General features: G+C 41.4%; 1 protein-coding gene across 2 annotated transcripts in view; it reads left to right on the top strand.

Moving 5' to 3' along the window:
* The window catches only part of ino80 (INO80 complex ATPase subunit), a 52,249-nt gene that overhangs the window by 13,145 nt on the left and 26,608 nt on the right, over nt 1-12,496 (top strand). For both annotated transcript variants that reach the window (XM_042503253.1, XM_042503252.1), the window contains exons 21-27: nt 657-824; nt 1,167-1,300; nt 1,608-1,675; nt 1,896-1,989; nt 3,100-3,316; nt 7,476-7,616; nt 8,882-9,107. In XM_042503253.1, coding sequence (XP_042359187.1) covers nt 657-824; nt 1,167-1,300; nt 1,608-1,675; nt 1,896-1,989; nt 3,100-3,316; nt 7,476-7,616; nt 8,882-9,107 — 1,048 coding nt within the window. The remainder of the gene's footprint in view (nt 1-656; nt 825-1,166; nt 1,301-1,607; nt 1,676-1,895; nt 1,990-3,099; nt 3,317-7,475; nt 7,617-8,881; nt 9,108-12,496) is intronic.

Genomic DNA, 12,496 nt, shown 5'->3' with positions numbered 1-12,496 from the left:
CCAGGATTGCATAATGAATCTTTCCCAAATTTACATGTATTGTTCCTTTTTTTTCATTTTTTACTGACTTTTGGTTTTAATCTTTGTTTTTCCTGATAGAACAGCATGGTTGAATTTTAGCCAGCCTGCACACAACAGAGCAGCTTATTTTGCCGTAGATCAGATCAGATTGATGGAGACGGAGAAGTGAATGCAGTTTATTATAGCCAGCAGAGTAGACTGTCAAGTTTCACTTCCATTGCGCCCGTTGTTCTGCTGCTCCATCTGTGTCCAGAGTAGGCTCTGTGCTCCGAGAATATAATGCAATCGATAACCAAACGATACGTCAATATATATTTCAACAGTGCTCCTTATGAACAGTTCAGCTCCAAAACTAGAAAATCTGCTTGTCGCAGCAGATGTTTTAATCATGGCAGGTTGCCACAAATAAATGAATGTGTGGGAAACCTGGCCTGCAGGAGCTTCTCTTTAAGCCTTTTCACTCTCGAGATAAACAAGTTAATGGTACTGATGTTGCTTCAGTGGCACAGTTTTAATAGCTCTTTATTTTATTGCCTCTGCAGACAAGTTTGTGTGTGTGTGTGTGTGTGTGTGTGTGTGTATTTGTTCCAGACCCTTTTATACACACTTGTTCAACTCTCTCTCTCCCTCTACAGATTGAGATCCTGACCTACTGCCAGCTGACGTCGCGGCAGAGGTTGCTCTACCAGGCTTTGAGGAACAAGATCTCTATTGAGGATCTGCTGCAGTCCTCCATGGGCACGGCGCAGCAGGCCCACAGCACCACCTCCTCCCTCATGAACCTGGTCATGCAGTTCAGGAAGGTACGAGCGGCGGCCTGTCTGTGTGCTTTCTAGTGTAAAAATAGAATAAAGTACAACTAGATGATTATAGCTATCAAGAGTTATTTTGTCAGACGCAGCAGTCACAGTGATTGATGGCTGTTATTAGTCCGAATGATTAGAGGATAACTATTATGTTATCAAATTCTGCAGTGCATTTTTAAAGGATGTTCCAAAAGTAATAATAGCATTAATGTTTTATGAGTGGGAGTTAAATTTCAGAGGTACAACTAAACAGTATATTGGCAGTGTTAGAACAAGCAGAAGCATGAGTAGTGTTAATTCTTTTTTTCTAATGCACAGTCTGTGTACGCTTGTGTGTAGGTGTGTAACCACCCTGACTTGTTTGAGCGCCAGGAGACGCGCTCTCCTTTCCACATGTCCCTGAAGCCCTACATCATGTCGAAGTTCCTCTATCGGCACGGCCTCCTCCACGCACACAACCAGGCCAAAAACAAGTAAGTTTCACCACATGGAGAAACACTCGACAAGTGTGTTCAAAATCCAATAAAAACAACATTTGTAAAAGTGTTGTTTTGAATGGGGTTAGGTTTACATGTGAAATGACCGTGTAAAACATTGTCAAATATTTACTTTTTCTCGGTTGGTCTTTTGTTTTTGTGCATATTTTCTAATTCAGGCTATTATCCTGATTGTAGCTATAAATAATGGAAGTGTTGTCGGCCGAGCTGGAATCTTAAAATCATTCCAGTTTCGGTGTCTTTGCTTGTTAGTGGTCTAACTCTGTTTCCACTTCCTCCTCAGATTACTTCAAGTGCTGTTGTCTCCCTTTTCTCCAAATCACATCCAGCAGTCTCTTTTCCACAGAAGAGGTGAGCTCAAATAAAGCTTTGATTTCAGACGAACACAGAGCTCGTGTTAGAACCAGGAGTTTCCAACCTCAGTGTCACCCCAGCGCCTCTCTTCCCCTTGTCTTTTGATGTTTCAGTCATTCTTTGTTATTCTCAGCTTGTTATTTTCATATTTGTCTTTGTTTTTTTTTTTGTTTGGTCTCATATTTTTCATTCTGTGTTCTGTTTTTAACTCCTCCAGGTGATGACAAAGGAAGCTGTTTCTCCTTCCTGCGCTTCATCGACGTGTCACCAGCTGAGATGTCCAATCTAATGCTGCAAGGCACCTTAGTAAGGTGGGTTTTAACTTTGCGTTTTCATACCTCTTAAGCAATGGCCAACTTTTTACAAGTGATTGACCAATATGTTTTCAAAGCCGATGCGCATTATTAGTAATTAGTGAGTAATCAAGGAGACCAATTTCATTTTATTTCAGGTATTTATAAAGACAACACACATTGATCAACATTTCTGTAAATGTGCCAGTGTTAGCCATATGGCTAATTTCAAACGTAGTCCTTTGGCAAGATGTTTTGAAACCTGTAAAATGATAGGACACCAGCAGGACAACATAAAGGCAGCAACAGCAAAACAAAGGCCATGCGACGCAGAGAACACCAATACAAAACAATAGCACAGCAACAACATATAGCATTTTAGCACAAATCATTATGCACACAACATGAAGCAACAACATATGGCCTACAGTATTTGGAACTGATATACATTTGCAATAAAAATAAAAAAATCTTAATGTCAAAAAACAAACAAAAACAAAACTTGGAAATGACAAGGAAAATCATTTTATATACCTTTTATTTATTCTACAAATTTCAGGCAATTTTCTTGTACTTTTTATTCATTGTGTACTAATTTATGGGTCATTTCTACTTTTATTGCTCTTTTCCTTCTTCCCATGTTTTTGAAAGAAATCAAGCCAATGTGCTCAGGTTTCAAAGAGTTAATTGTTACCTAAAGTCCTTTCACATAATTTAACAAACAACCAGCTATTAGAGATTGGAAAAAGGGGCCGTTCGGCTTCCGAAAGTATGTCACTCAGTTCTCTTTGTTATACTGTGTGAATGGTTTTTAAAATTATTAAGGGGAAAAGTTTTGAAATTTTGTCCCAAGAAAATCTGAAATCTGTGGGAACCCTACAATATTAATGCAATACAAGTTGGATTTAGCGCTGTGATGGCGTCAGCACAGGTTGCTGATTTGGGTTACTTTTTGATTTGCCAGAATGTGTTATGACAAATGCTGGTTCAGTCAGTTTGCGTAAAATCTAACTGGTTTATCAACGGACCACAAAGCAAGAAATCAGCCCACGTCTATCCTTCATAAAGTATTTCTACGAATATTCTCTCTGTAATTTCAATTTCCTCTTCTGCTATTTTCTTTCACAGATGGTTAGCCCTTTTTCTGTCCCTCAAAGCTGCGTATCGGCTCCACCATCAGCGCCTGTTTGGCCTTGAAGAAGAGTGCCAAGAGGAAGCGGGATCCTCGCAGGAGGAGAGGGGGAGGTCACAGCCTAGGAGTAGGTGTCTGTCTCACAAGGACCTCATACTGTGGCTGAACAGACCCACCAGTTTCCCGAACACGCGCACCAGCCCCGTCCTACAGGTGAGAAACACACTGAGATCAAAACTCTATACCCCAAACCCCCTGGAGTAGCCATCTGCACCACATGCGGCTGCATGACGGACAGGAGAAACTCCAGTAGTGAGGCATGTGCTGCTGACGGTGCTGAAATTTTCCCCAGAGCCTCAGTCAGTGTTTGGCCACACAGCTTGCTCTCTGCCCCGGGCTTCCTCTCCCTCCTCAGGGATCCAGTGTGGAACTCAATCCCTCTGCAGCCCAGTAACACTGTCCTCCCTCCGTCTGTATGCCTCCAGGCTCTGTGCACACCAGCGTCTATCTGTGCTTCTACTGTCACACATGTAGAGGAAAGAATTACAAAACATGGCTCTTTGATTAAAAGGAGACTGAAGGCTGATCTACACGCGCAGCATTTTCTGAAACATTTGTAGTTTGTCCTCTAGAACTAGTATGCATCTATTTCGGCATGTGCCACATTAATATGGAACCTGTTTTGTTTTTATGCTATTTTAATCATTAGTCTCTTTTTAATGCCTTTTTTATGCCTGAAGGCATTATGTTTACGAGTTGTCCATCCATACTTGTGTACGTTTGTCCGTCCCTACGACCGGCAGGTCCGTTGTTGTGAATGCAATATCTCAAGAACGCCTTTACAGAATCTCTTCAAATTTAGCTCAAAAATTCACCTGGACTCAGCAGTCAACTGGTTAACTTTTAGTGGTCATAAAAATTATATCTCATATGATATAATGATGAACTTCAGACATTTTATATCCAAGAGGTCAGAGGTCAATTGTGACATCATAATGTGCTGCAAAAACACTTTTCTGTCCATTTTAATGTAATTAGTAAGGAGCTGAAGAGGAGACATTTGGTCAGATGCTAAATTGATGATGCTAATTTTGGGTGTCCATCTTGAAACTGCGATTGTACAGCTCTTTTGCGCTGTTGGCGGGACAATGTGTGTGAAGCATCCATGTTGTCAGAGACACGGATTTAAACTGTAAGTGCAACTTAACTGCTCACGCCACTCAGTCAGCAGCAAAATCTCAGGACCAAAACAAAGAACAAAAAGGACTGCTCGACTTAAAGCACTTTCAGTCGACTGAGGGGTCTCTGACTGATGATTCGAGTCTCAGACTTTCAAGGGGCAATCCTCGTACAGCTAGTAAAAAATCAGAAATTTGTCTGGGACAGTAGAAAAATGTCTTTTGGCGTAAGGCGGGTATTAACAGTCTGTGTCACACCACATATCTTTCACTCAAATGCTTTTTTATGTGTTGGACTCTGCAGCAAAGAGCCACTGAGTTACAGCCCATATTTCCTCCATTTGTTGTATTATTTGGCAATATGGAAATCTAATGGTTAGTGGGGAAGATAGAGAGAGACAGCACAAAACATAGATGCCAGTTAAAATAATAAGAGCACCTCAAAAAAAATGTGAGCAGCTGCAGCCTGCAGAAATACTGCAAGGTCACTGTGTTTTAGTCATTCTTCTTGGCTAAAATAAACATTAAAAACACATCCCATCAAATCTTTCACCCAGAGACCGGTCACCCATCAGCAGATCCGTATCACGTTACCATCCTCCACCGACTCTAACTTAACTTGTTGGGTGGAAAATGCTGTCGGGGTAATTCCATCCTGCTCTTCCTCTCCTGGCCTCATCACACTGAGTCAGGCAGCTGCCGAGCGTCTTAGGTTCCCCCCCGGAGCGGCTTAAGCAATGAAAGAGCAGAACAAATATAAGTTCAGATATGAGAAGAAGAGAGAAAACTTACAGACACCTGGAGAGCTAATACTGCGTGACCCTGCAGACCCCAGACTCCCACTTAAGCTTCTAGAAATTACTCACTCCCACACTTTACTTCTTTCAACTCCTCATTTTTCTTTTGAAGCCGTGTGTAGCTGGCACACTGCGCCTCTTCACTCTGCCGTGCTCATCTCTGTCTGGCTGTGTACTTGACAGTGTGGTCAGAACTGCTTTCAGCGTTCCTGCTGCTCCTGTTGAAAAATTGAGAGACGTAGACGTCTCTGAATACCTCCTGGTTTACTCATATAGCTTCTGGGCTTCGAATGGGCTCTCTGTCTTCCTGTGTCAGTCTCTTCCTTTGTCCATCGCAATATGAAAGGCATCTATCAAAGTTTTTTTTTTTTAACTTTCAGAATATATATCCACTAGGGGTCTTAAAAAATCTATACCTGGTATACCATGGTATCACAATATGTTGCATGGCAATAACGTATTGCTTGACAGATCTAGAAGTATCTATTTTACGCCTCTGTGCCGGCAATAGCCGTGGCTGCAGGCATTATGGTTTCGGGTTGTCCGTCTGTCTGTCCCATTCTCGTGAACGTCAGATGTTTCAAGAACACCTCAAGGGTATATCTTCAAATTTGACACAAATATTCGAGTGGACTCAAGGGTGAACTGATTTGATTTTGGTGGTCAAAGGGCAAGGTCACAATGACCTTGCATTCATTTAATCCTTTTTTAGCGAGATCTCAAGAAACACCGTGAGGGAATTTCCTCAAATTTGGCACAAACATCCACTTGGACTCAAAAATGAATTGATTTGAATCTGGGAGTTGAAGGTCAAAGTTCAGGTTCATCTCCAACCTGCCCCCCTTTGCTGCATCATCCCCACTCTCTCCTCCTTTAACATGTAACCTGTCCTATCAATAAAGGCAGAAAGCCAAAAAGTAATCTTGGAAAGTGACAGAGGTCCATGTTAAGTCCCTAAATGTCTTTAAATCCTGGAAACACCCCTGTTTACACCTGACCTGTGCCGGTCTGCTGCGACTGGAGTGCAGCAAATAACTGCAATTCATTTATTATATATAATAATAATTATATTGTTTGGTTATTAATTGACCTCTGCTCTCATGTCATTTTGTGAAAGTGTCTCCCTGGGCAAAATGAGTCCTATACACTGGACCTTTAAATATCATGATAATATGGTATCATGGGCCCTCTGGTGATTCCCACCCCTAATATTTACTGTTGTTTGTCTCGTGGTACGTATGCCATTCAATCTGTATGTGTGTCTCATTAATCTGTTTCTAATTCTGTTTTTTCATGCATCTTAAAACCACAATACATTACTGAACAGTGGGGCCTCTTTAGCTCTCACACAGTCACCCACTCAAATGTTAAGCTGCATTTATACAACTTTTGCAAAGGCAATATTTTTCCCAAATTTTTTCGTCTCATCTGATACCAAATAATCTTATCAGTTAATGTTTAACAATTTATCCACTGGAACTTGCATTAAATCTATTTTTCTCTCACAGAGAGCTCTAACATCCTCTAATCTGTCCAAAGTGGTAAAAAAACAAATGTACTGTAAATCACTGTTCATTTCAATTCAGTAAATCTTCATTGTCCCTGGAGGACAACTCTGGTGCAGCATACAGAAGCATACTGTCAAACATCAGCAATAAAAACACTAACACAGTAACAAAGACTCTATATACAGAACAGAAGAACCTATTTTAGCTCCACGACGGCTTCAGCTGCTGTTGTGCGTTGCTGTTGTCAAGAAGCATAATTTGGCCTCTGAGAGAAATGCGTGTTTGCTAATTGATGGCAGAGATGTCATTATGTAAACTCTGCCATTAGGTGGCACTGTGTATTCATCATTCATGTGGCATCACTCGGCAGACATCACCAACACTCTGATACATCCCTTTAACACCCTCCAGTGCACCGTACTTGACATGATGCCTTTGCTCTAAATGTATGTATAATATATGTCTTTCCCAAAAAGTTATTTGCAGGAAAGATTACATGGTTAGGCTGCAGTTTATCCCGTTCCCTATGCAACTAAAATCATATAAGCTGTGTAATCATACATTTTACATAACATTTAAGCATTTAGTTGACATTTTATATAACATTTCAGGCATGTAGCCAGTGAAATTTAAGTATATTGGCAGCAGTTTATAAAAAACATTAGCACTGCACTCAGTGGCCCCCCCCCCCCCCCCCCCTTTTTTTTTTTTGTATACATTTCCTATCATTTAAGATAATATTTGCTTTAATCTGCCACTTTGCCACAAATGAAAGCAGGAATTAGTGCAGCAGGAGGTACAATTTAATTCATTTTACTGCTCAGAATCACTGTATTTGTTTTGTGTTTACTGATAGTGATGTAGGCTTTTTTTCCTGTGTGTGTTTCAGGGCCTGGTGTTCACAGCTTTAAGACCCGGCATGATGGGACACTCAGACGTGATGGTCCACAGTCGAAACTCCTCCACCTCGACGCTGCGGCCCTGCCAGCCCACACTGCCACCCAAGTTCTTGCTGGCAGCCACGCCCAGGGTATGTTTACGTGTGTGTGTGTGTGTGTGTGTGTGTGTGTGTGTGTGTGTGTGTGTGTGTGTGAGAGAGAGAGCTGCAAGTGGCTGGATAAAGGCTATTGCAAGTCCTCTGTGTTCATGTGGACAGTCTGCGTGTGTGTGTGTGTGCTGGCCTGTGCAAGAGAGACATTTGGGTGGTTGTGGAAAGGGAAGAGGGAAACGCTGCCTTTGTAGACTTTCAACAATGTGCAATTCTTATCTGTGGTTTGTGTGTGTGTGTGTGTGTGTGTTTGTTTGTGTGTGTATGTGTGTGTGTGTGTGTGTGTGTGTGTGTGTGTGTGGTTGAGGTGCAGGGGTGACCACCATGGCTTCCAGCTGCATTTAAAACAAACAGATCCTCTAAAAAAAGGTCTTCTTGCTCAGGTTGTTCAGTAGTGGTTACACTTCCTTTTGCCTCCCCATCTGTATACACACAGACACACACAAACACAAACACACACACACACACACACACACACACACACACGCAGAACCTGCTGATTCAGTGAAACCAGCCCTCATGCGGTGGTTTTCCCTCTGTCTCGAGTACAGATTTGTGAGTGGTACATTTCTCAGTGTTTTTTAATCAATTATGTTCAAATCAAAAGCCACAAATGTTTTTTTCTTGTGCTGTGTTAAGACACCTTTCACAAGCATTTAAATCTCTTAAACCTGAGCAAATTTGGTTTAATTTGGTATAAATGTCCTGCAAATTGCAAGAAATTGTTAAGAAGTGACCAAAAAAAGAATAGTTTTAAAAAAGAGAGAGAGAAGTATTGGAGAAAAATGATCTTTAAAAAAGGGTTTATAATTATTGTATTTATTTATTTAAAAATAGGTACAGGAAAATACCTATACTGTATATTTATGATTATTATTTGTTTTTTATTATTATTTTATTTTAGCACTTTTTTCCAGGCCATTTCCTTTTTATTTTATTTATTTACTTGTATTTTCTTTTCTTTTATGTGCTAATTTTCACTTTTTTTGTTTTTGCCCCTTTATTACTAATCTTTCTAATATTTTGGTAATTTCTTGTTAAGTTGCTCATTACCTTTTTTTCTCCCATGTTTTTAAAATAAATGAAGTCAATTTGCTCAGGCATCTAGGGGTTAATTAACAAAAATGTATCGCTTAGTAAAAGTAGCGACCTAACACATTATCCTAAAATCTTCCCTCTTTCCACCACACAATATTTCCTTTTGTTTCAAATGTGGAAAACCTCATCTTCCTTCTTTGGTTTCCTAGGTGACAGCAGTTCCCATGGAGCGTTATTGTGACGACCGCAGCGCCGAGTATGAGTGGCGGGTGACGCGTAGCGGAGGGGGCACAGTCTTCAAACAGTGTTTCCTCTACGGCTCCCCTGAGCTCGCCTCAGACTGGCGTGTGAGGGCCAACGCCTTCCACCCACAATGCCCAGGGGGTGTGATGGCGCTCCATCCAAGACATGGATGGTCCTTCATCCGGATACCTGGTAAGGACTTGTTGTTTGTGTTTTATGTTGTTTTAAACTTAACTCATGGGTCACGTGTGCAGCTCTCACTGGTTAACGTGATGCTACGTAGATAAAGAGGAACAAATAAATGAGCATCTGCTCGGGAATAAGTATAAGTTCAATCTATAAAAAACTAAATCCATCATTAATTACTAAGCTGTCATATTAACTTATCGAGTGAAGTCACCAACATATTAGCCAACATTATGCCAGAATAAACTGCTTTTTTTTTTTAACCCAACCATGATAAGACTTAGGTGCAGCAAATCTCACTTTCTTTTTTCTCTCCGCCACGCCTACTTGTGCAAGTCCAAAGACAAATAAAACAACAGTTTAAGATGACACAGTAGCTTACTGGTAGCCTGCAGTTATACTTTTGAAGTGGAAGACGCATAGTCCATAAAGTCATTAGCTTGCAAACCCCTGGCAACGAGCCAAAAAGTCTGTCGTTTATAGTTTTATCCTCCAACAACCTCATCCTACACTCCGTAAATCCACCAGCAAACTGCCCGGCTGCTGCATCCATCCCCGTGAAACGAGTGAAGCACACCGGCTAGATTATGGAGGGAACTGCGGGAGCTTTGCTAAGGTTGTCTGTTAGTCGCAAAAGGCGTCACTTTGTTAATTTTTGTTTCCCAAAGTCTTTGTGCTGGTCTTATGAAGGCTATACAATTTTATATATATATACACTTTTTTGCATATATGAACAGTGGTTATTTACTTTTCTATAAAGATATATTTAAACAGTTCTTCCTATTCCAATTCTAAGATTAGATTTAAGAGATGATTGCTCTTCAAAACTGTACTTGCACAGGGCGGCCAGTAGCTCACCTGGTATAGCAGGCGCCCCACGCACAATGACTGTGTCCCTCCTACAGCGGCTGCAGGTTTTTACGCTTTATAATCTGTCTTATCTAATAAAGGCAAAAGCCCCCAAAAAATCTTTAAAAAAACTGTACTTGCTTTATTATGCTACATTAAATCAGTGGTATAAAATGGTCTCAAAATGACAATAACATCTTTTATTGCAATTATTTGACAATACATCACCCAACAAAAGTAGTTATCGTGGCAGGCCTAGTAAATAACGCAGCTTGCGACTGTTAGTCCACAGCAGCAATCCACGTCGTCGTGGTAAAAGACTTTCTAAAACGTAGCGGACCTCGTTTCAAAAACACATGATGATGCTGTCCACAAAAAAGTGTTTTGAGTCTGAGTCACATTTTGTCTGACAGTTTTATCAAATGCTGGATATCCAGTTTTTGACTTTGGGCCCGTGGGAGAATGGTCAGAGGCCAGCGCGGGGTCAGCAGGGCAGAGCCGGGCACATCACCCTCCTCTGTCTCTGTCTGTCTGCCTGCCAACCAGCCAGACAGTCCTTCACAATCTAATGGACCTGCTGTGATAAAGTGCTTCTGCTGAAGTCCACTCGCACAAACGCATACCAGAGATTTCCATTAAGGTGTGAACGCGGGACTGAGTGCGTACGTGTGCTTACGAGCGCTTTTATCAAAAGAGCTTGAGTTTGAGGGTCAGCGGGAGCAGAGTGGGAGCTGATTCGCTGCCAGGTTTTGGATGACTGATGGATGTTCAGGGTGAGAGAGGCCATTAGTGTTTTACAGACAACACTTCCCTTCTCAGTGACCCGCTCAGCCCCTTCTACGCCTGATAAACTGAGTCTGTCTCACATTATGATGACGACTCTCTTTTTTCGTTTTGTGTGGCAGCAGAAGCTCCTGGCACAGAAAATGTTTGTCCTTTTATGCTTGATTGATAAGCCTGTAAAACACTTCAACACTCAGCAGTAACATCCACAAACATAACATATACAGGGTTCCCACGGTCATGGAAAACCTGGAAAAGTCATGGAATTTAAAGGCACATTTTCCAGGCCTAGAAAAGTCATTAAACTAGTATTGAAAGTTTTGGAAATAATAATAATAATAATTATGCATTTTTTTATAGGGCGCTTTTCAGGGAACTCAAAGATGCTGTACATAGTAAAAAGGATCAAAGTGTGTAATAAATTCTATTAATTTAACATAACGGAATTTTTTTTCTGTAGCTGACGACGTAACGTGGCTCTGATATGTGTCAACGTGTGACAAGGTTTTAGTTCGGTTTTTGTTTTTTTGTTTTTTCATCAAGGAAGTTTTTTCGTTTTCCCCCCAGGTTCTCCCTCTCTCTTCATGTATGCCTACGAGGCATTGCAAATATTTCAAAAAGCAGAAAAATTGGCTTTTTTCTGCTTTTTGAAAAAAAAATATAAAAAAGACAATTTTTGGCCAATTTTTATAGAAAAAAAAATCCCCCTTACATTCTCAAGAGGCGTGTTTTCTTAAAAATCAAACTGTTTATTATAGAAGGAAACTGTTAAAAACAGAAATTATTGTTGGATTTTCAAATTTCCGACGGTCCATGAAAACATCATGTGGGATTCTGAAATTATGTGTGAACAAGCCTGACGCTTATATGTTTGAAAAACGCCCAGCAAGTGAAGCAAAAAAAAACAAAAAAAAAAAACTGGTCCTTGACAAGTCATGGAAAAGTTTAGAATTTTTTTCTATGACAGTGTGTGGGAACCCTGAATATAAAAACCTGTAAACCCTATAGATACTCTCTCACAAATTGCAGTATTGTAACACTTAAATTTTCCCCTCAACCCATCTGTGTGTACATGCGCTTGTGAGACTGTTTGTGTGTAAAAGTGAGAAACAAAACAAGTATTTGTGTGTCTGTGTGAGAACAGTCTGAAAGCTCTTGTGAAGTTATACGGAGGCAGACAAAGCGAGGAAGTTTAGCTACTGGTCATTGTTCAAGTGCTCAGTTAGGTAACACTAATAGATGGTCCGTCTGTGTGTGTGAGAGTGTGTGTATGTGTGTGTCTGTGTACCATCGGGTCCATTCAGGGAACAGCGCAGCGCTCACACGGGGCCTGAGGTGTCTCTCACCTCTCCCCACACACTCTCCCACGCTCGCCGGCGTTGCCTTTCTTCACACGCAGCCCGTGGACAAGCCTCACCTCCGTCTCTCCCGCTAACAGACAGCACCGGCCGCTGATCTGGGATCAGTATCTGGCCGCGGCCTCTCAGTCCGTCTGGTCTCCCACTTCTTTCTCAGCCTCAGTAGGAAGGAAGTGACCCAACACTCCGGCACCCGTCCTCCGCTGAACACATTGTTGCCACATCAAGGCCAAGATATGTACAGTAGCCCAGCTGAAGTTTCCCAGCCTCCCTCTCCTCTGCACTCCCAGCCCCACACCTTTCAGAACAAATGGCAGAGCTGAATAACTGTTTGTTTTGAGCGCCATGGCGTGAGTACGGCTGCCCACTGATATCGACGGAGGAATCTAATCAGAGGACTTATTA

The sequence above is a fragment of the Plectropomus leopardus genome, chromosome 16 (assembly GCF_008729295.1).
Source record: "Plectropomus leopardus isolate mb chromosome 16, YSFRI_Pleo_2.0, whole genome shotgun sequence".
NCBI classification, from domain to species: Eukaryota; Metazoa; Chordata; class Actinopteri; order Perciformes; family Serranidae; genus Plectropomus; species Plectropomus leopardus.
Note: the sequence above shows the minus strand (reverse complement) of the source record. Positions and strands in the feature narration are given on the sequence as shown.